The sequence below is a fragment of the Pseudophryne corroboree genome, chromosome 1 (assembly GCF_028390025.1).
Source record: "Pseudophryne corroboree isolate aPseCor3 chromosome 1, aPseCor3.hap2, whole genome shotgun sequence".
NCBI lineage: Eukaryota > Metazoa > Chordata > Amphibia > Anura > Myobatrachidae > Pseudophryne > Pseudophryne corroboree.
The window spans coordinates 855493970-855517929 of NC_086444.1; the positions used below are offsets into that span (position 1 = coordinate 855493970).

The 23960-nt window shown below is 39.4% G+C and overlaps 1 protein-coding gene across 2 annotated transcripts in view; it reads right to left on the reverse strand.

Annotated features, from left to right (window-relative positions):
* Positions 1–230: 230 nt before the first annotated feature.
* Positions 231–23960, reverse strand: part of BMP2K (BMP2 inducible kinase) — a 406412-nt gene continuing 382682 nt past the window's right edge. For both annotated transcript variants that reach the window (XM_063919964.1, XM_063919966.1), the window contains exons 15-16: positions 12686–12787; positions 231–4472 (exon numbers count right to left, since the gene is read on the reverse strand). In XM_063919964.1, coding sequence (XP_063776034.1) covers positions 3076–4472; positions 12686–12787 — 1499 coding nt within the window. In that variant the 3' untranslated portion in view covers positions 231–3075. The remainder of the gene's footprint in view (positions 4473–12685; positions 12788–23960) is intronic.

Consider the following 23960-nt stretch of genomic DNA (forward strand, 5'->3'; position numbering starts at 1 on the left):
CTATAGCATGAGATGAATGCTGTTGAACAACACTTTTATAATCCTGACAGACGTGTAACAATCCTGCCTATTGGCACATATAACTTGCCAGAGTGGAAGAGGTCTCAGTGATCAGTGCTTGAGTACAGTCCTTGACTAGCTTTAGACTATTACAAAAATAAGAAATCCCTTGAATTCTGTATTCGGAAAATGGCACATGCACATATGCTATTAAATTCAAGCACCCAAGGTCTCTTTCAGCATCGTATTTATTTATTTTTTCATAATGGCCACTTAAAATGTAGGTTCTTCTGCAATGTCATAACTAGCATTTTACACTAATAATGTATCTGCATTGTGAATCCTAAACTCATTCTGTGAATGCCTTATTGCTATTTCCCTTTGTAAAATAGATTACTCTACTTTTACAGTACATAAGTGGTGTTATACCAGTCTGCATACACTACTGTACTTTCACTATTACCTACAGTAACCAGACATACAAGTCTTTACTTGACACAGCCCCTCTGGAGTGCCTAATGCATATATCTGGATATTTAGCATGTAGAGTTCCCCTGGTCTCTTATAGGCTCAGATATTTCAAATGATTTTACTTTTCCATCGGTATCAGTTATAATACAAAGATACAATCACAAAGTCTAGTGCAATTAAATACAATGACAGTGGAATGCCAGTATTTCCAGCGTAATGGCACTTGATGCAGACTGTCCATTCACCATAAATTGGTTATAATTTTTCAGAAATTCCACTGGAATTGCTAGATAAGCAATGTAATCTAGCATCTCAAGAAAAATGTTACAATTTTATCCAAAGACAAAAGAACATAATTTTGTATTATCCATTAGCCACTTAAACAGCACATAAACATATCCTGGAGAAAAAAAAATCAAAAACATTTCGGGAATGGTAATTAATTGCTTTAAGTAAGCACTTTCATTGTAATGATAATGGCACTTATTCTGAAAATCAAATAGGCACTAGTCAATTCTTAGTTCCCATCTGATTCAGTTCTTGTCACCAAACATTCTTCACTGAAGTCACTTAGCTAGACAATGATATGTTCTTGCTTGATCCTCTTCATTTTAGGGAATGGCATGACAAGACCAGTCTTTTTGTCTCGTTCAATGTAAAAAACATGGACGACACACATTTTCACTTTACAAAATACAAATAGTCTTGTAGAAAAAATGTAGGGATCCTTTAGAAAGTCATACATTGTAGTTATATCATACAAAATACACATTAAAGCTATGCATTCATATAAGAAAAATGCAGGATCCAGGAAAATAATGAAGAATTAACCCATGAGCTATATAAACATAAAATTAATTCATTGATAAGAATACTGCAACACTAATAGGCTCAAGTTTGTGTTTTTTTTTTTTTTTTTTGTTGCTGTTTGGTTATAAATGTAAAATCTGCCATATTGGTACTCTGTCTATTGGCTATAAAGTACTTAAATGACAATGCTTAGATACAGATAATAGACCAATCAATATACAAGCACAGTCCAAAGTAAATCTCAGTGGTTATTCATCAGTTCCTTACAAAAAAGTATCTTTTGGTGACACATACCTAATAGTGACATCAGTACTTAAATATTTCCCCCCTATGTAAAATACAAAACTATCCTTATACTAATGTTAAACATATTTGACATTTGTTTCTAAAAACAACAAAATTAAAAACCTGGTACCCGCACATAAAAGTGTTATGATATATGTACAATGACTGGAGTGTTGCAAGTTAAGTTATCATCTGTGTGACACTGGGCCCGATTCACAGATAGATGTGTCTCATACAGCAGCTGAGTACAAAATATGCAAAAGCAGCAGGAGGAGTCTTAATAAATAGACACCTCCTGCATTCTTGTTTGATCCACTGATGCAGCATGGGATCACTTGCATGCAGGGATTGGGGTTGAGAAGCAGCCCTGGCAACCCACTGCGCACGGGGGCATGCCTCGAGTCAGGGGGGCCTGGCCACGCAGCATGCCCTGTATACCAACCACAAGTGGGATGGATGGAGGGAGGAGGGGCGGGCGGCCGCGCAGAGAGCCAGAAGCCTGAACTGCTCGGCCAGCCCTGCTCTTTGTGGCCAGAACGGCCCATTTGCCAGAAGTGCCAGATGGCCAGTCTGATCCTGCTTACATGAACATTGACCATTTGAGTAATAGGTTACACAGGATGGCCATTTTGTTCACACTGAAGAGGTCAGGAAATTTGCAGACCCTGGCCTCACCACTCCCAGAAGAGGGGGACGACACGCCTCCATTTTAGGGAACACTGGCCAGTTCTGCCCACACACACTAGCTTTCTGTCAATCAGGCTGTGGCTTGGGAGGCACCGCAGGACTGGTCCTGCACTTGCGCAGCAGCCAAACAATCGGAGATGTAAGTAATCCATCAGATTTACATACATCACCAAATTAGGACAATCGTTCTTAACCCCATAAAATACTTTTTTCTTGTAAATATTTAGTGGAGTGAGAATTATTAAAAGTTACATATTTGATGGATGCACCTTGGTTGAAAGAAGTTTTCCACCTTCAGAGAACTTTAATGCATTTTGCTCCATATACTAAAATGTATGTAATTCTGAAGAGCTCATCTGTTTAATATACAAGGACAAATAAAATTATATATCAATATCACACAGATAAAGCAATGTAATTAATAAAAGTTGCAGGAGGTAGTGTACAAAACAATGGATTAAAATTGTCGGAAGGTGGAAACCCGACTACACTAATCTCAGTCAAGTGATGGAGGATCAGAGGATATATGTATAGTGCCTATGTACACTTCTATACAGAACTGATTATTTGACTGTCTAATAAAAATTACTTAAAGTTGAATTAATAAAGATACAGGCGCTCTCTTATGAGACATATATTAAAGCTAAATCTGTACATACTGTATTTAAAATAACAATTGTAAAAAGTTATGTTTCCAGACTGCTTGCCTAGATGTTAAAAAAATGTGCTAAAGGTTAGGATAAAAGTTTTTGTTATTTAAGATATAAAAAAAAATATATATATAATTAAAATCTTTCCTAATTAACAAAAAAAAAATCTAATCTACTGTTTTGAAAGAAAAGGAGCTGAACCAAATGGGTCTAAATCTAGCGGTTGTGACTGTGTGCTTGGTTGCTGTGTTATGCTTTGTAAGACTAGTTCTGTGAAAGGCACTGCGCCAAAGTCATCCATACTGACGCCATCACTGTCGTGGTAAGCTCCATGCAGTGAACTCTGTCTTGGCCTGCCAGCTGTAGCTGTGTTATGATCTCCACGGTTATCTGTAAATCCATGATGCTGGGGTGGCCTCATATCTTGGGTAGGAAATGGCTTGGAACCAAAAGAGTCCACCATGTTATCATTTGCTTGTAAAATGTTGTTGTGATCTTTAACATCTGTAAGTGAAATGCTAATGTTTTCCTTGGAGTCAGATATAGTAAGAAACTCATTGCTGCTCTGAGAGTCACGTCTCCCTCCTTTTTTGTGCCGGCGAACTTTCTCAGGTGTGCGGTAACTAGGCTTGGCGGTTTTCTTTGTGTTTGATGGAGTGCCATGATGACGCTTCCCATTGTTATTTGATGGCTCTTGTTTTGTACGTCTCTGGCGAGACGATATTTTCTGCAAATTACGTTGTTGCTTTGCTTTTTGTTCGGTCTGGCTTCCAGTGAGTTCTTCAAATGGCACTAAACCAAAAAGGTCCTCTTGGCTGGAAGATTTTACTTCTTGTGTAGGAAGAGGCTGGAAGGGTGAGCACCCAAAGACATCCACATGACCTGGAGAAACAAGGGATATGACTTGGCAATCTTCTTGGTCTTGCTTTCGATTGAATGGTGCTTGAGAAAATACATCAAATTCATCACGTTCTTTTTTGCTTCTCAGTGTTGGAGAAGATAGTTTTGGGCACTGTTCCTCTTGCTCACATTTATGGGTGTTAAGAAAGAAAAATGGCACAGCCCCAAAAGCATCTAGTTCTTGAATAGATGGTTTGTCTTCATTGTTTCTACGAAGTGACTGAGTATTTTCCCTAATATGTCTTTCAGTGGCTTGTGCATTATTACTTTTAAGAGCCGTGTTGGAGACTTTCATTTTTGTGCGGTCATAGTCTGAATCAGAGCTATGCTTTTCTTCTTCTTCATCGGAATCCATTAACAGAGGTCTTTGTCCAAAATTTTCTGTCTCTGTGTCATTGTCTTCACGGAAAATCCCTTGGTCGTCATGTAAAGTTTCTTCATCTTCCTGATCCTCTTCTTGACTGCTCTTGGGGGAAGAAGGATCTGATTCGAAATCACTCTCAGAGTCGGCTCTCTCTCTAGTTTCCTTCTGTGAGGAAGACTGTTCCTGTATATTCTGACGCTGCTTTTGTTGTTTCAGGGACTCATTCTGCTTTTCATCTTTACTAATTACTTGAGACACAACATCTTCAGCACATGTCAACTTGTCAGATATTTTTCCTAGTGAACCTATAAATTAAAATTAACAAAATTTAGAAAGCTTATTAAAGGAACAGAAATAACATGTTAGTTGATTATAATTATTATGATCATCATCATATGCTACTGTACTTGGTCTTTTTTCAAGATGAAAAACTACCCAAGAACACTTCTTTAATAAACTCCAGACCACATGAATGGTTTGTTTATTTTGACATCCCTGTATTAATGCACTGGAATGATAAATGTGAAATTATACAGAAAATGGTGGTGCCACTGTAGTTTGTCATGAGTTTCACACAGTCTAAAAATGTTTTTTTATAGAGCAGCACCAACTGGGCAGGAGCAGTGGGCACTCCAATCAGGTGCATCAAAGTTCACATGCCTACTGTAAGCTGCTTAACCATCTTAGATGGATGGGTTCAATGATTTACTACTCCTTGTTGTCAGATGGGGAAGACTGTAGGCCCAGTACTAGCTCGAGTCTAAGGAGAATGGAGATTTTATCTATTTTTTAGTATAAAAAACAAACATACCTATTTTGTGTATGTGTGTGTATATATATATATATATATATATATATATATATTATAATATGCAGTACTGTGCAAACGTTTTAGGCAGGTGTGGAAAAAAATGCTGCAAAGTTAGGATGCTTTAAAAAACTGAAGTGTTAATAGTTTAATCTTTAACAATTAACATAAAGCAAAGTGGATGAACAGATGGGATATCTAAATCCAATCAATATTTGGTCTGACCACCCTTTGCCTTCAAAACAGCATCAGTTCTTCTAAGTACACTTGCACACAACCTCAGCAGGGAGGTTGTTCCAAACATCTTGTAGAACTAACCACAGATCTGTCGGTGTAGGCTTGCTCAAATCCTTCTTGTTTCTTCATGTAATCCCAAAACAGACTCAATGATGTTGAGTTCAGGGCTCTGTGGGATCCATATTATCATTTCCAGGACTCCCTGTTCTCCTTAAGCTGAATATAGTTATTAATGACATTGGCTGTATGTTTGGCGTCGTTGTTCTGCTGCAAAATAACTTTGGAGCCAATCAGACGCCTCCCTGATGGTATTGTATGATGGATAAGTACCTGCCTATATTTCTCAGTATTGAAGCACAAAGAAACAGTCAACGTTGAGTACCGTAGATGCAATGGTCAAGCCAAGGAAACTTAGGGCCTCAGATGAACGACACATCAAGCTTACTTCCCTTAGAAATCAGAAGCAGTGCCATCAGCTCAGAACTGGCAGAAACCAGTGGGACCAAGATACACCCATCTACTGTTCGGAGAGTGGTCTTCATGGAAGAATTATGGTCAAAAAGCTATACCGTCAATGTGGAAAGAAGGCCAAGTAACTAAACTATGCATGAAAACATAGGAACTGGGTGCAGAAAAATGGTAGCAGGTGCTTTGGACTGATGAGTCAAAATTTGAATTATTTGGCTGTAACAAAAGGCAGTTTGTTCGCCGACAGACTTGAGAGCGGTACAGTAATGAGTGTCTGCATGAAACAGTGAAGCATGGTAGAGGTTCCTTGCAGGTTTGGGGCTGCATTTCAGCAAATTTAGTTGGGGATTTGGTCAGGATTAATAGTTTCCTCAATGCTGAGAAATACATGCAGGTACTTATCCATCATACAATACAATCAGGGAGGCGTCTGATTGGCTTCAAATGTATTCTGAAGCAGGACACTGACCCCAAACATACAGCCAATGTCATTAAGAACTACCTTCAGCTTAAGGAGAACAAGGAGTCTTGGAAGTGATATGGCCCCCACAAAGCAATAAACTCAAAATAATTGACTCTGTCTGGGATTACATGGAGACAGAAGAATTTGAGCAAGCCTACATCCACAGAAGATCTGTGGTTGGTTCTCCAAGATGTTTGGAACAACATAGTTGCAGAGTTCCTTTAAAAACTGTGTGGAAATGTACCTAGAAGAATTGATGTTCTTTTGAAGGCAAAGGGTGTCTCCCCAACCCTGTGGCATATTTCTGTACTCCCAGTAGTATAACTCCTCCTCCACTCATCAACCAACCAAAGCACCTTCGGTGACGACACCTCCTCCCTCTTCTTTATTACAGATCACCTTATTAATCCTCCCCCTCACACCCATATGCATCTCCTTCCATATACCATAGCAGTGTGTGTGACAGGCAGCTCAGTTGGGACCCAGCAGTCCTTTCTGAGCAGGAAGCAGCACTAGGAGGGGCTGATGATTAAATATCAGCCTGCTATGAGTGCCTACAACAATCGGCAATACAGCGCTAAAAGAGCGGAACTCTAAGGCATTCTGGGTCGCAGACACTGCATGTGATCTCTGTGGTCTCAAAGAGGAAATTATTTCTTCTTGCACAATAGGGAGTCTCATATTATACAATTCATGAAATCCTATTTTACTATAACACCAACCACACACTAATACACATCCATATCCACAACCACCTGTTCCATTTCAAGACCACACCTTTTATCACTGCTGGCCGTTCACTTATTCTAATCGCACTTCATCCACTGTATAGGATGCCACCCTCTAGTTCAGGCTACTCCCCACTAATGAAACTGGACTGGTTCTTCTTTTAAATCTGATACCACTGGTAAATTTGTGTTAAACACTCATCCCAGTGCAGTGTGTATTTGCATTAGAAACTCATCCAGTACTGTTTTTGCATCCATTTCCCCTATTTGTCACAATGGGAGAGGCCTGGTGCAGTACTTTGGAGGAGAATACTCCCAAACTACAAGTCCCTAGCATATTAAACTAAAATTCTAGTTGGTAATGGGCCGGTGATCAAAATTACTTGGTGGTGGGTTGAATATTGCTAAAGTACGAACTTTGAAAGGACATAGCTTTTTATCTTATGGTATTCAGTGATACCCAGTACCTGCACTTTTTTTTTTGGCATAAGTTTGATCGCTTAGAATTAGTTCTCAAAATGGGAAGAAATTAATAAAATATGCATCTGAAGAATTATGCAGAATATGGAAGTTACTATAAATCTTGTTACATTGTGGGAGCAACACCACATTTTTTTCATTTAAAAAAAACCCTACTGGGTATAACTAGGGTGTATTATTGATTAACATTGGATCTGAAAGATAATGGTTTAAACTGGTTGTACATGATCTCATCCAGCCCTTCTGAGTTAGGAGATATTAGGACTGTCTTTGTTATTTGTGTCACATGTGTGTTTGAATGTTTTTATTACATTGTAATTTGTGCACATAAAATTGTGTTTTCTTCCATAAATTGCACTTTGCTTTTTGTATGGAAATGAGTCAGGAAAGACAGGCTCATGCTGTTATTTGCTGTTGTGCCATTAAGTTTGTAACTTCCTTTAGGTGTTGAGACTACATTAGCAAAACAAATTCTGCATTGAAAATATTAAATAAGTTTGTGAGACTTTGGGGTATTTTGTTACAGGAACATTTCTTGCTTTTACATAAGACTAGAGAGTTGTTGTTTTTCTAAGCCCTTTAATGTAAGTATTTATTACTCAATTAAAGTATGCCTTTCAAATTATATATATAAGTTGCATTCACCCATTGGGTTACTTGGTATTCTCCTTAAACAAATGCTTGGCTTCTACTTGAATGACGTTTTACAGGTGTATTCAATTAGAGTCGGAAACTGCAGTCTTGTCGGAAAGACGGCAGTTTCCGACTGGAATAGGTCGGAAGGGGTTCCAACCTATTCAATCAGGGTTCAGTTTTTCGGGAAATCCGACTTGCTGGAATACACGTGGATCCGCCGAGCCGCATGTATTGTCGGAAGCAGGGCCAAACCCGACAGGCTTTAGCCCCGTTTACGACAATGTCAATCCGACTTTTAAAAAAGTGGGATTGACACTGTCGGGAACGGGCCAAACCTGTCGGGTTTGACCCAGCATTGAAAAGGAGTGCTGCTGACAGCAATTGAATATACCCCATAAACTGCAAACCATACACTTTACAACATTATGTACCTAGTGGGGATATATTGGCTGCTAACCGAGTCATCTGAAGCGGAAAAGTAACATATCATCTAAAGAATGTTGGTTCCATACTGTAGGTAGAACTACAGGTTGAGTATCCCTTATCCAAAATGCTTGGGACCAAAAGCATTTTGGATATCGGATTTTTCCGTATTTTGAAATAATTGCATACCAAAATGAGATATCATGGCGATGGGAGCCAAGTCTAAGCACAGAATGCAATTATGTTTCATATACACCTTATACACACAGCCTGAAGGTCATTCTAGCCAATATTTTTAATAACTTTGTGCATTAAACAGTTTCTGTATATTGAGCCATCAGAAAAAAAAAGGTTTCACTATCTCACTCAAAAAATTCCGCATTTCGGAATAATCCGTATTTCGGAATATTTGGATATGGGATACTCAACCTGTATAACTGTTCCCTAACACATGATTGACAGCTAATAGTGAAAGCATATGTAGGATTAAATTTTCATGTATTGCAAACTGAACTTAATGAAGGTACATATCATCTGAAGTATGTTTATTTTTCTCTAAATGAATAGCTATTTGTAGCTGCAAACGGCGTCCATTTTTCAGTTTCCATTTTTCTGCCTAAACTCTGCACTTAAAAAAAAAAGATTAAAAATGTAAGTGAAAACAATTCAGAAGTCAACATCTGCATGCAACATAGGGCTTAAATTTCTCCACTTATAATTACGTCTGTAGCCTTTAAAGGACAATTGCTCATCCCTCCAGCAACAGTCAGGGGAACATCTTTAATCATACAAGATCATCCCAATCTTCAAGGAAATGTTATGTTCTGATGTTCTTTTTCCCAACATCCGATTAAACCTGATTAATGCTTTGCAACCAGTAATTACATGCCTTCTGCTGCATCGTCATTTGGGGGGGTGGGGGGACAAGCTTTTGGTTTTCTTTCAATTGGTAACATACTGCAACCATCTTTTCACAGCAATTGGCCACATGTCAGGCCCAAGGATTATCGAGACATTTCACTTAAATCTCCACAATTTCTTTGAAGAATGGCAGAGAAGCATCTGCTCACTATTGCCGGAGATTTGTGGCTCTGATGCTGTGGTTTTCAAGACGCACAAAAACTGGAAATTAAAAATGTCTTTGAGGTTTATATTTTGTAATATAAATCTTTGATGTAGGTCAACCATAAAATACATCAGCTTGTTAAGATGACTGTTTGTTTAGAAGGGGTTTAAGCATTACATTGTGCATTTCTAAAATGGGAGATGGCGAAATAAATTGGTTCACAAAAGTATTATTTCATATTAATATTGCAGTTTGTCACATTCTAAAAAAAACAACAACAAATCTTAGTGGATGAGGGAGAGGGTTTTATAATTTATTATGATTTAGGGAATAGCATTATATTATGCCACCAAGCATAGGAATAAAATATATATTTTGAAAGGTACTATATATGTGCCAAAAATTTATAAAATTATAATACTCTAGTATTATTTGTTTATCTAATTAGATAATTACATTTAAAAAAACACACCTTGTATTGCACATGTACTAAGGCTTTTATTCAATTGGCAACATACAGATGTGTTGTCATACACTATTCCTCCAGTCGCACCAAACTTCCCTTTTAAGAACGCCAGTTCCTGTGCGACTCTGCTTGCGCCGCCCTCTTTGTCACTTGAATATGCATCTTAGTCGCAATGCAACAAAACCGCTTCACGAGACTGTATATGAAGTGCTACAATGCAGCAGCTGTGGTTTTAATCACACCAAGATATCTTGTGCTTTGTATACAGCTTCAGATTCTGTCGCACACAGATGTACAAGTGTCGCATATTAAATTAATCAGTATGGCCTTGTGAAGCAGTTTTGTTGGATTGCAATTAATACACACATCTGTGCAAAAAAAGATGCTCAAGTCGCAGTGAGACGTGATGTTTTGTTTGCAACAACTGTGTATGAAGACACATTTGGGCGAAAATGAAACTACATGATCGGCAGAGTCACTGGTGTCAGGCTTCTCGCACTGCATGGCGTATTGAGGCTAGGTATATAAGGACACAGCTGTAATGCTTCCATCCTATCACAGCAGTTGGTCATATGCATATACATAAGAGGAAAGTGTGTTTCAAAGGACCGACATTTCTGTATTTAAAATCCTTTTTTTATTGATTTTATGTAATATTCTAAATTTCTGAGATTTTGGATTTGGGGTTTTCTTAAGCTGTGAGCCACAATCATCAAAATGATAACAAATAAAGGCTTGAAATAGCTCACTTTGCATGTAATGAGTCTATATAATATATTAGTTTCACCTTTTAAGTTGAATTACTGAAATAAATGAACTTTTGCACGATATTCTAATTTTCTGAGTTTCACCGCTCACATTATGGAGCAGCAGCCTAGCACTATGCAGCCCTCTAAGATCTCCTCCACTGGAAAAAACAGCAGGCTAAAAGATGCTGGATTATCTTTTGTCACCCTCGTGCCGAGTCTATTTTTGGGCTGGTCACATTTCATCAATAGTGCAATGCGCACACATAGTATACAGTACCTTTTATTTTTGTTTTGTTCAGAATAGTTTGAATTTTACCAAAGTAATAAAAATACCTTTAGTTTGTTTATAATCTCTTCACACTGCACAGGAAATCTATCCAAAATGTACAGAACACAAAGAAATACTTTAGAATTCATGATTCAGCATTAATCCAAGTTTCGAAAAATTGCAGAAAATTTCACCCAAAAAAATAAAAATAAAATGGATTTGGAAATGATAAATGCTTTTTTTTTTTTTTTGTAAATACTCACTGTCTCAGTTTACATGCTTACAATGTGTAGGATTGCAATGGCAGTCCAACAACGCTTAACCTTTTTAAAACTAAAAAAACCTAACAAATTAAAGAGCCTATATTAATAATTGTGGCACTTACACAATTATTAACAGTCAGTATCCATCACAACAGTTATTTTCATTTTGAACTAGTATTGCCCCGCTATTTACTAACGTTTAACTCGCAGGGACACCGTTAGCGATAACTGATGTCTCTGCAGGTTACATCACCAGCATATCGGCGGAGTCTTCTAGATTTTTTTTTTTTTTTTACAAGACTCATCCAGGAAATCTGACATTTCGCATGCGCAGAGTTGCAGGAGAGGGATGGGAAAAATCCCTATCCTATGAGAATGCCTCCATAGGCATAATGGATGGCGTAAACAAACTGGGCCAAAGCAAAGTTTTGTACATGGGGGTTAGACTGTAGGGGACCACAATCTCCACTCATAGCCTTTTGCAGTAGTTTTCTATGAAAACATTTGCATTAGGTTATTAGTACATAGTGGTAATACTGTGCATAAAATTATGTAGAAACTGTAGTATACTGCCAAAAATACAATGGCAGTCCAACGAGGCTTAACATTTTTTGTAAAAAAAATACTCTGCATTTTAACAAATTAAAATAAGAAAATGTAATAGCTGCATTATGAAGTGCTCAGGGAAAGGAAAAAAAATATTAAATACAACTTGATGTTTTATCAGAAATTCTGTTATACAGTGAGCATGAGAAAGAAGAAAAAAAATTAATAATAAACACTGCTCAAATTTGATGTCATATGCAGGCCATACATATACGGCCTGATTCCCCGTTCTGCCAATCTGTTTCGGCAATCTGATCAGCAATTAACATTGACGATCTGCGATCCGTCAAAGAATTGTCAAAAAACAGCATATTAAATATCCTGACTCACCGATCTTGATCTTTTTTTGGTCGGATTCAGCGAATCAAGGATTTTCAACATGTTGGATTTCCCCAATTCGCTGACCCAATTATCGGCAGAGTGGGGAATTGCCCCGATAGCTGCCAAATGTATGGGCCCCTATACACACAAGCATAACAGAGTGACTTTGTCTAGAGTTTCTTTAAGAAACATTGATGCCCAAGATGATAAGCAACACACCATCGCATTGTTGGTAAAAGACATATGTCATTTTTAAATATAATTAAACAGATTTTAGGCACAATGCTCCAAATTATAATAAAAAAAACCCACCACATTAACACCTACAAAAGCCTATACACTCCAGAAACCTATATTTATAGAATTGCATTTACAAAATGAATGAAGATGAAGAGACCTACAGGTATGAAGACTTCTCAAATATCATGTGAATTTGAAAGTACTAGAATAGGAAAGCCAGTGTAGTAGAATTAATTAATTTTAGTTATGAACTTTATTCTATGCATTCACCTATTGTACTAAACAGCTGCACTTGCCTGAAGCAGAAATAAATGGAATAGAACCAAATGCATCTTCGGAATGTTTGATTTGTGAAGCAAGAATGGGGACTGTGGGTGTCCTGCACTCTTCAGGTTTATCTGCAAAGTAATATGAAAAACATAACAAAAAATAAAATAAAAATGAAGACATGCATGCTAGTCTGGAACATAAATTGCTACATAAAATAAATAATACAATGTAAAATAAAAACCGGATAGACTACAAAAAAAATAAAAATAAAAAATAATAATAATTTTATATATATATATATATATATATATATATATACACAAAATAATAAAATAGAGTTTGGTTTCAGTATAATAGTCTCAAATCACAGAGGTACACATAATGACGTATTCAAATATGAAACAAAATTGAGACTACAGAAGTGTAGTATTCAGGTCATTCAGCAAATGTTTTGGCACTTCATTCAAGTATTAACATTGCCCTGCTATTCATAGTAATATTACCTGTACACAAATCAGTTTTCTGATTATTCATAGACTAATATGTTCTTGGTTTTGCAAGTTTTTTTTTCATACACTAAAGTACAAGAAATGAACACCATCTCAGAGGTCATTTAGCCACTACTTTGAATGGGATGGAATTTGCTTAACTTAGCTGCAGTACTGTACTCTGGAAGAATATACTAGTACACTGAATAGTACATGGGAAGAATTTAAAGAAAATTCTAACATTAATGAGCGAGAAGGCCAAATGTTATAACAGACAATGAAAGCATCTCTCACTAAAACAGTTATACAGTAAGATGTAAACAAACAATGACACTGTGGACACAGCAGGATATTAACTCAATATTAAGCAGCCTGAAGAAATAAAAGAAAAAATGGTGATTGGCAATATTCTTCTTACAGCTTGCTGGTGTTAAAAATACAAAGAAAACATTTTTTCAAGGTATTGCTGCTTTACTACATGTAGACCGAAAATACTGTGTTAGGGACACAATCAGGAAGCAGAATATATACGTTATGGTAAGAACTTACCATTGATAACGGTATTTGTCCTATGTCCACAGGTTTCCACAGGATAACATTGGGATATAATGGAGCGACAGCGGATTGGCACCAAACGACCACAAGCTTTCTGTCATCCATATAATCCCGCCCACCGACTCAGTCAAATCAGTTGTTTCCAAAGCATTTAAGCAGGAGCATTATGTAGAACCCTATTCAGGCGAGAAGAACACACATGCACACCCTTCCATGCAAGAGGGAAGAGGTTAGTGAGTATAAAGATTCTCAAATCAGGTGCGTCAGGGTGGGATCCCTGTGGAAACCTGTCGACATAGGAGATATACCGTTATCAACGGTAAGTTCTTACCATAACATATATTTCTCCGGCAGGGTCCACAAGTTATCCACAGGATAACATTGGGACTTCCCACAGCAATTTTTAGTGGTGGGGACGCTCCTGATTAGACAGGAGAACCTTTCGCCCGAATTCAGCGTCATGAGAGGCAAAGGTATCCAAGGCATAATGTCTAATGAAAGTGTTAATGGAAGACCATGTGGCTGCCTTACATATCTGTTCTGCTGAAGCACCGTGTTGTGCTGCCCATGAAGGACCTACCTTACATGTAGAGTGAGCAGAGACATTAGCCGGAACAGGGAGATCAGCTCGAGAGTATGCTTCTGAAATCGTCATTCAAAGCCATCTTGCTAGCGTCTGTTTAGTAGCAGGCCACCCTCTCTTGTGAAATCCGTAGAGACAGAGGAGATAATCTGTCTTTCTGATGGCACTGGTACGATCTACGTAGATTCTTAATGCACGGACTACGTCCAACGACGCTTCTCCCACAGAAAGTCCCGATACCTGAAAAGCCGGGACTACAATTTCTTCGTTAAGGTGAAACTTAGATACCACCTTAGGAAGATAACCAGACCTAATTCTGAGAACGGCTTTATCTGGATAAAAAAAAACAGAAAAGGAGACTTACATGACAGCGCTCCTAAATCTGACACTCTTGTAGCTGATGTCATAGTCAGTAGAAAGAGTACTTTAGCTGTCAACCATTTAAGATCCACTTTCTTAAGTGGTTCAAACGGAGCCCCTTGAAGGGCTTTGAGGACCAGACTTAAATCCCAAGGTACTGCAGGAGGAACAAAAGGTGGTTGAATGCGCAGCATTCCCTGGAAAAAAGTACGCACATCCTTGCTGCCTGAAGGAAATCTAAGATTCTTGATACTCTGAAAGATTTTGGATCCATATTTCTTTCACTACACCAATGAATATAGGCTTGCCTTATTCGGTGATAAATGCGAGCAGAGGAAGGTTTCCTTGCTCTGAGCATTGTTTGAATTACCTGTTGTGAAAAACCTCTTGACTTCAGGATAGAGGTTCCAACAGCCACGCCGTCAAAGACAGCCGATCCAGATGCCTGTGATAACAAGGACCCTGCATCAGTAGATCTGGACACTGAGTGAGCAGAACTGGAGCATCCATCGACATCCTCTGCAGATCTATGTACCAATGCCTTCTGGGCCAAGCCGAAGCTATTAGAATCACGGCACCTTTTGCTTACTTTATTTTCCTCACCACCCTGGGTATCAGGAAGATTGGAGGAAACAGATATGCCAGATGAAATTCCCATTTCACTGACAGTGCGTCCACAAGGATCGTTCCGGGGTCTTTTGTTCTTGACCCGTATGCCAGAACTTTGTTGTTCAGACGGGACGCCATGAGATCTATCTCTGGCAACCCCCACTTGTCTACTAGAGTCTGAAATACTTCCTGGTGTACAGCCCATTCGGTTGCTCGAATGGTGTGTCGACTGAGAAAGTCTGCTTCCCAGCTTAGGACTCCTGGAACAAACACTGCGGACAATGCTGGAAGATGAAGTTCTGCCCACTTTAGTATGTGACTTACTTCCTTCATTGCTTTTTTGCTGCGAGTTCCTCCCTGATGGTTGAGGTACGCTATTTCAGAATGTCCTTTGCCTGAATCAGTGCCATGTATATGGCCCGAATTTCTAACAGATTTATTGGCAGGCAACTTACTTCTATGGTCCACTGTTCCTGGAACCATATTTTTACGGACACTGCTCCCCAGCCCTGAAGACTGGCATCCTTTGTCAGGATCTCCCAATCTGATATCCAAAAGGGTCTCCCCTTGTCTAGATGGGATGTCTGTAGCCACCAGGCTAACGACCTTTTTACCGTTACTGGAAGTACCATCATTTGTTTCTTTATTGTCTGATGTACTCCATTCCATCTGGTCAGAATCAGATGTTGCAACGGTCTTGAGTGGAATTGTGCATATTCCACCATGTCGAAAGTTGACACCATCAACCCCATCACTCGCATTGCCGTGTGAACTGACATTGTTTGACTGTGCAACAATTCCTGAATCATTAACTGTACCTTGGATATCTTTTCCACAGGTAAAAATATTTTCTGCAGACTTGAATCCAATACAGCCCCTAAGTGAATCATCCGTTGTGACGGAATCAGAGAAGACTTTGCCCAATTTATGAGCCATCCGGGTTTCTGTAGACAAGTTATTGTCTGTTGGAGATGGCTCAAGAGCAATTCCTGGGATTGTGCCAGGATTAAAAGATCGTTGAGGTATGGAAAAATCCTTATCCCCTGCTTGTGGAGATAACCTGCCATAACCACCATGATCTTGGTAAATACTCTGGGGGCTGTGGCTATCCCAAAGGGTAATGCCTGGAATTGAAAATGTTGCTGGAGGATAGCGAACCTGAGGTAACACTGATGGGACAATGCTATAGGCACATGCAGGTAAGCATCCTGGATATCCAGAGATACCATGTAATCCCCTGGTTCCATGGCCAAAACTATGGAGCGTAACGTCTCCATGTGGAACCTTGGGACCCAAATGTATTTGTTTAACATTTTGAGATTGAGGATGGGCCGAAATGACCCATTTGGTTTCTGGACCAAAAATAGGCTGGAGTAAAAACCCCGCCCCCGTTGTGCCGGGGGTACTGGAATAATTACCCCGGACCGAAGCAATTTCTGAACTGCTTCTTGCAGGACTCTGGCCTTCGGCTCCATATGAGATGGGCTGGTGCAAAAAAACCTTCATGTGTGCAAACTGAAGAAGACGGCCCCCTACCTTGGAGTCCCCCAGGTGGAGGCCCGCACCATCAGGCTGATGGTTTCTGTTCTGGTTTGGAAGCTGGCCCTCTAGTGGCCCATTGCTTCTTTGCTTTACCATACTTATTGTACTGGGTTTGCTTTGATTCATTTTTACCTTTTGTTTTACCTTGCCACTGAAATGGCCGAAATCCCGAGCCCTTAGGTTTAGGATTATAGCTGGCAGGAAACCTGACCTTCTTGAATTCAGCTTCTGACTCCAGAATGTCTGTCAGTTCTTTTCCAAAAAGAATGTTCCCAACAAAAGGCAAAGCTTCCAGAACCTTTTTGGATTCTGAATCAGCTTTCCATGTACGTAGCCAAATTGCTCTGTGAGCAGCTACCGTTAAGGCTGATGCTTTAGAAGCAATCATACCCATATCCATTGCTGCTTCTTCTAGAAATAGCGCAGCCTGTTTCATATGGGCTATATGTGACTCCTGCTCCCTAGTAGGTGCTGAGAGCCCATTTTCCAGTTCTTCAGCCCATTCAACTACCGCTTTTGCCATCCAGGCTGAGGCCATAGCAGGCCTTATGACTGCCCCTGACAGAGAAAATGTTTTTCAATAAACCATCAACTCTTCTGTCTGTGACATCATTTAATGACGTAGATGGCAAAGGTAAAATAGATTTTCGCACTAGTCAAATGACGTGCGTATCTACCTTAGGAGGCACTTCTCTTTTTAAACAGTCCCCAGTTGGAAAATGGTAGAAAGAATCCCACTTTTTGGGAATTCTATATTTCCTCTGACCCTGGAAACTCAACCCTAACTATTTTGGGACGTTTAAACACAGGTGCTTTAGTTTTAATTATTGGCTCAGCTGAATCCCCTAGAGACAGAATAGCTTTCATTGCTCCAATTAACTCAGCTATATATTCTGAGCTGAAACCCTCTATTTGTTCTTCATATGGTGAATTAGAGTATATGGAGTCATCATCTGTTGTATCATCCTGTGTAGCCTGTGAATTTGATGATATATTTACCCTTGGTTTATCAGCTTGTTGACTTGTAGAAGCTGTAGAGGCTATACCATAAGATGGGAGATGCATGTATGGGTTAATAGTGTACCCTATTCCAAATGTTAAGACTGCAGGGACCAACCTGTCAGCTATACTAGATAAGGTTTGTGCAAACATGGCCCAAGGTGGATCTACTTGTAGTTGAACAGGGATCTGCCTTGCAATCTTCTGAAACGCAAAACAACTTGCACATAACCCATCGTTTGCCAAAGTTTGAGTTAATAGCCCCACCTTGCAGGATAAACATGTTTTGAGTGTTGGTGTTACTGTTAATGTAACCTCGTCACCTTTGCCGCTCTTAGACATGATAAACAATCAGCTTTTCCACAGTATACTACACAATCTGTGACTGAAAACACTTTATATGCATAAAAGTGATATCAATCTGACCCCAACCCAAGCACCAGCATTGAGGTTCAGAAGAAAACACTGACAAACATATATAAAGTCAGCAATCACACTAGCAGTCAGTCACATGTTATATATTAGTCATATGAGCATATTATCAACTACAAACACATTTCAAGTATGTAGGAGTACATTTATTGTATTCTGTTCTATACAGTTATTTTATTGTATTCAGACGCAATTGCGGAGAAAACCACAGTATTGTACAAAACTCATATGCAATAGGCACTAAACTTTACTATTCATACTAACAACAGTAGATAGAAATTTAGTGCTGTATAACCCTTACTCCGTAGAGTGGGATACAGGGAGACTCACCCCACTTTCAGGATCGATCAATACGTTTAGCAACCGCTGAGTGGATCCAGACGCTACTAGTGTACACTGCCGCTCAGGTAATTTTTAGTGGACACAGACGCTCAGTGAACGTTAGTGCATGCAGATGCTCATGTCTGCGACTCAGTCTCTTAGCGGTAAACCTTAGTGTATACAGATGCAGCGGCCTATGCTGCGACCGAGTCCCCTCGTGGTAGCGTCTGAGACGGAAGTGAGGCAATCAGTTCATGATGGGAGATGCATGGAAACTGGTCATGAACTGGGGGGAGGGGCGACCAAGAGAGCGTCTGACTCCCCACTGCTGACATCAACCCTAGGGATCGTAGCCTCAAACTAATCCTGGCGCCTTATGATCCCTAAAGCCTAGCGCTGGAGCACCCGTGATGGCTGCGCGCCAGCTACTGTTTGGTAGTCTCCTCCCAAAACAGTGCGGCTGTGTCCGTATTCCCCTTCTAAGCGGAACCGATGCCTTACCTTCTCCCCGTGCTCCGGCCACAGCCTGGTAACGTCTGCTGGACCTGCTAGTAACATCCGACACAGACGCCTGTCGAGACAGCACTTGTACCGTGGGTAAGCGTTGTTGCGACCCGGCGGAGAGTTGTTGGAGCGACTCTTTCCAATATGTGTGTAAGACGCTGTTAGGAAAGATCACTCAGAAAACATAGTAAGACTATAAAAATAAATCAAATAAAGCTTAGGGCTGCTAAACACAGCTGCCCTGTGACCATGGTCCGGCTCCTGCCGCACCAAACAAAAAACTGATTTGACTGAGTCGGTGGGCGGGATTATATGGATGAGCCCGTTGCATCCTGGGAGGCCAGAAAACTTGTGATCGTTTGGTGCCAATCGCTCCATCATATTCCAATGTTATCCTGTGGATAACCTGTGGACCCTGCCGGAGAAATAAAACAAATATTGATGTAATTCCCCCCCCTCCGAAAAAAAAAGATGTTCTAAGATTATATGGAAGTAAACAATCAGTTTGAAAAGCCAATAAGATATTTGATTGTATAGGAAAACGTATTGGTTGCCAGAATAAACTGTAGGTCTCTCTCTACGTAAAAAAAAAAAAGTATAAAAAAGAAACACAAAAATGGCTGCTTTAGTTATGCATGGGCTGTAAAGTTTTCAAGAAGAAAAGGGACAGAAGTAATATGATATAAATTATTCAAATACAGTCTAGACCTTACAAAATATTTACAGTTGGACATAAATGTGAATTGTGGCTTTTTTCAGCTGCAATTTTTATTCGAGAGGCAATCACGAGACCGCCTGTTGGGATTCCGGTGACCACAATGCAGATGCCGGAATCCTGACAGGTGGTGAAATGCCGTTGCCGGAATACTGGCGCCACATGCTTTTCTAACTCTGTGGGTGTCCACGACATCCACAGAAGGAGAATAGATCCTGTGGCGAGCACAGCGAGCCACTGTGTCCACAGCAAGCCCGCAAGGGGCTTTCTAGTGCTTGGCCCGCTACCGAGATCCCGCTGTCCCACGGTCCTGGCTGCCAGTTAAAGGTATGTATTCCCTTACATTCTGCACATATGCATCTTTAGACACCAGATGGCTTTTTCAGCCATAAACATGACTTGGAACCATGTATGACTAAACAGCCATGCCAGGGCCTGATATGGGTGTGCAGATGCAGGCAGTGAGCGTGCGGACGCCGCCAAAATAGAGTAAGGGCATGTAGGGATGGATTGGTGCCAAACAGATGTGACTGCATCCGCCTGGAGCAGATTGACATGCAGCTGGCGAAACCCAGGCGTAAGTTGCACACTGATGATGCTGATGGACGCCACTTGTGCTTGATCGGACAGAAACTTTAGCGCACCCCAATTATTAAAATGAATTAAAACTGCTGCAACGCTTTAAATCAAAATACATAGCCATGTACACTCGCTTCACACAAATACAGTAAGCTGCATACTATGTTTAGGAAGGCTCTACATAATAATCTAGAAAACAAAAATGTATATTTGTGCTTGGTTTGCTTAGCGATGATGCTCCAAGCCATTTGGGTACTAATTATCTGCACTATAAGGCAAGTCAATGAAATGATCATGCAGAGTACTGTATACTGTGATTTTTAGCTTTTTTAGTACTCACAGTAAAGTCATGCCTCCATTTGTATTTGCCAGTTATAACACAGGCACGGTAAGAGGAAAAGACACAGTTGCAAACTTATTTTTGCGACCAACACTGAAAAGGTCACAAAAGAGTGAGTTGGGTTTTTTTTTCAGATGCATTTAGAGATTCCCTTTTTGTCCAACTCCGAATACGGTTCTCAGTGTCCACTGTTTTGCGTGCACCTTTCTTTCTACTAATTATGTAGGACTGCCCTTTGACCAAAAACAGGCTCCTAATGACATTAAATGGTACAGTCAAAGTGCTGCAAATGTTCCTCAGACATTCTGGACCATTCTGACATCAAAGCATCATACAGTGGCTGTAGATTTATTGTCTGCTTAGTCAACATGCGACTCTCCTGTTCGGCTTAAGGTGCTCTATTTATTAAAGATCTGGTGACTGTGGACACCGCTGGAACACATTGTTTGTAGAACAAACTTGAGATGATGTATGCTTTGAGACAAGGAGCCCGATTTATGTAAGAAAAGCAAAAAATCAAACAACTGGGCAAAATCATCTTGCACTGCAATGTAACATGTACAGAGATGTTGTGTTGTGTTCAAACTGAAATTGTAATGTAAAAATAAAGCAAGCATTTGTGGACTACATGCAAAAGCAGCCAGTGTTTATCCTGCACAGAAAAAATATAAATGTATTTGCTCCCCTTACCAGGCAACATGGTTTGTTCCACACACAAAGTGACAATTTTTTGCTTTACTTACAAAATTGAAATCAAGCTCAAGGTGTGTTATCTTGCTGGAAATAGCAATTACAAAACGGCTATATTGTGGTAGCTGCACATGTTCAGCATCGATTCTCAGGTAGACTGACACCTAAACAATGTTTTATCGGTAATAAGGGGCCTAATGTGTACCAAGAACCATTTCCTGCAACCTGTAACTTGATCTGTCATCACAAGGCAAGGTTGGCTCTATGGGTTCATGTTGTTTATGACAAATTCTGACCCTACCATCTGCAATTTGTCAGACCAGGTAATGTTTTATTTTTTTCAACTGTCCACTTTGAGTGAGCCTGTGCCCACTGTAGCTTCAGTTTCCAGTTCTTGGGTATCAGGAGTGGAACCCAATGCAATTTTCTGCTGCTGTAGCCCTGACACTTCAAGAGTTGATGTGCTGTTCATTCAGAGATGCTGTTTTGCATACTAGTATTGTAATGTATTGTTATTTGAATTACCATTGCCTTCATGTCAGTTTGAATCAGTCTGGCTATTGTCTCACTCATTAGTAAGAAATTGTCCCCATTCATGAATCATTTTTTTATTCATCATTCTCTGTAAATCGAGACTGTTGATTGTGAAAATTATGGGGAGATCAGGAGTTTTTGAAACTGTCCCATATGGCACCAACAATCATTGAACAAAGTCACTTAAATTTCATTTCTTCTCTGTTCTGGTGTTTAGTCTGAACAACAACTGAATCTCTTGACCATCTGCAGGATTTTATGAATTGAGTTGCTCCCATATGTTTGCTTATTACATATTTGCATTAACAGGCAGATGTGCCTAATAAAGTGGACAATGAATGTATATTAAATGCATTAGATTTTAGGAAGACAATTTTATAATGAGCATAGCTGTAACAAGGTGACATACATTTCTGTCATAAGCTCTACAATTAAAGTAACACATTTTTTTGTTGTTTAGATTTGAGTTTGGACACGCCACTCCTAAAAATAAAAAAAATCTCTGCACATTTTACATCTGCCCCACCTGCAATGCAGCATGGTTTCATGGTTTACCATGGTGTAAAGTTATTTGCTGTTTTTTGCTATGCTCCCATCTCTTAATCAGGCCCAATATATTTAAGATATACAAAAAAGCACAACAGAAAAACCACACGCAACAGAAGGACTGGATGGACTTGCTACTTCTGCCATCAAGTTGTATGTTTCTATGTACAGTACATAACTGTTATAAGAATGCCAATGGCGCTATAATTAAAGTCATATACTTAAACAGAAAAATAAGCATAAGACAATGTAACCACTGTCCTCATCTAATGAAGTCTTTGTAGTAGTTGCTTTTAATAAACTATATTACAATTCATAGTATAATCATGCTTCAACTGTAATGGCAACACAGACATTTAACAATAAACAATGACAATTATTTAATAAATGCGGTTTCACTTTTTTAGTAATGAATACAAAACCGTAGCATAAAATGTTCTTCATACTATATTTTACAATATTGCATTATATGTTACATGTAACCATCGTAGAAGTTACTAAATGGTATAGTAAAACTATGGAACAGTGGTATGAATAAAGCTATGTAACCTTCTCTGTTGTGTCGAGTGTTAATTGAAATAAAGGCCTTTTTTTTTATAGCTACAGTACCATCAATGTGGGAAACTTTATTGTACACTAATAAAACTGTATTAATGTTATTTTTATTGGTTTTCAAAAGATAATTAGAAGGGGGTACAGAAAAAGAGAAAAGGGAAGTTAGATAGGAGATGCAATATAACAAATTAGCACAGTACACTCATGAAATAATAGTATGCACCAGGAAAAGAATGTAGAACATTTGAAAGAATGCAGAGAATAGTGTAGGATAAGGACATGGTACAGAAAGTTTGAGAATATTTAATAGCAAAATGTGCTATAAAGAAAATAATGTACGTACAAGAGGGAAGCAGGAAAGAGAGAGAAAATAGGAATTTACTACCTACTGGTAATTCCTTTCCTCGTAGTCCGTAGGGGATACTGGGATGGTATTAGTACCATGGGGTTTAAATTCGGTTCATTGGAACCTGGCACTTTAAGAAATGTTCAATGTATGCTGGCTCCTCCCCTCTATGCCTCTCCTGCAGACTCACCTCTAGGAAAACTGTGCCCGAGGAGACGGACACACTTTGAGAGAAGGAAAATAGACAAGAATAGCGGTGAGGCAACAAACACACAACAGTAACAAAGGATAGCAACGCTAACCAGAACAGGGACAGCAACAGCAGACCCAACCAAGACAACTTACAACAAGGTAAGCAGGAAACACGAAGCACTGAGGCGGGCGCTCAGTATCCCCTACGGACTACGAGAAAAGGAATTACTGGTAGGTAATAAATTCCTATTTGCTCTAACATCCTAGGGGATACTGGGATGGTATTAGTACCATGGGGAAGTCCCAAAGCTCCCAGAACGGGTGGGAGTGTGCTGAGACCCCAGCAAAACTGAATGAGCAAACAGGAGGTCCTCACCGGCCAAGGTATCGAACATATAGAACTTCGCAAAC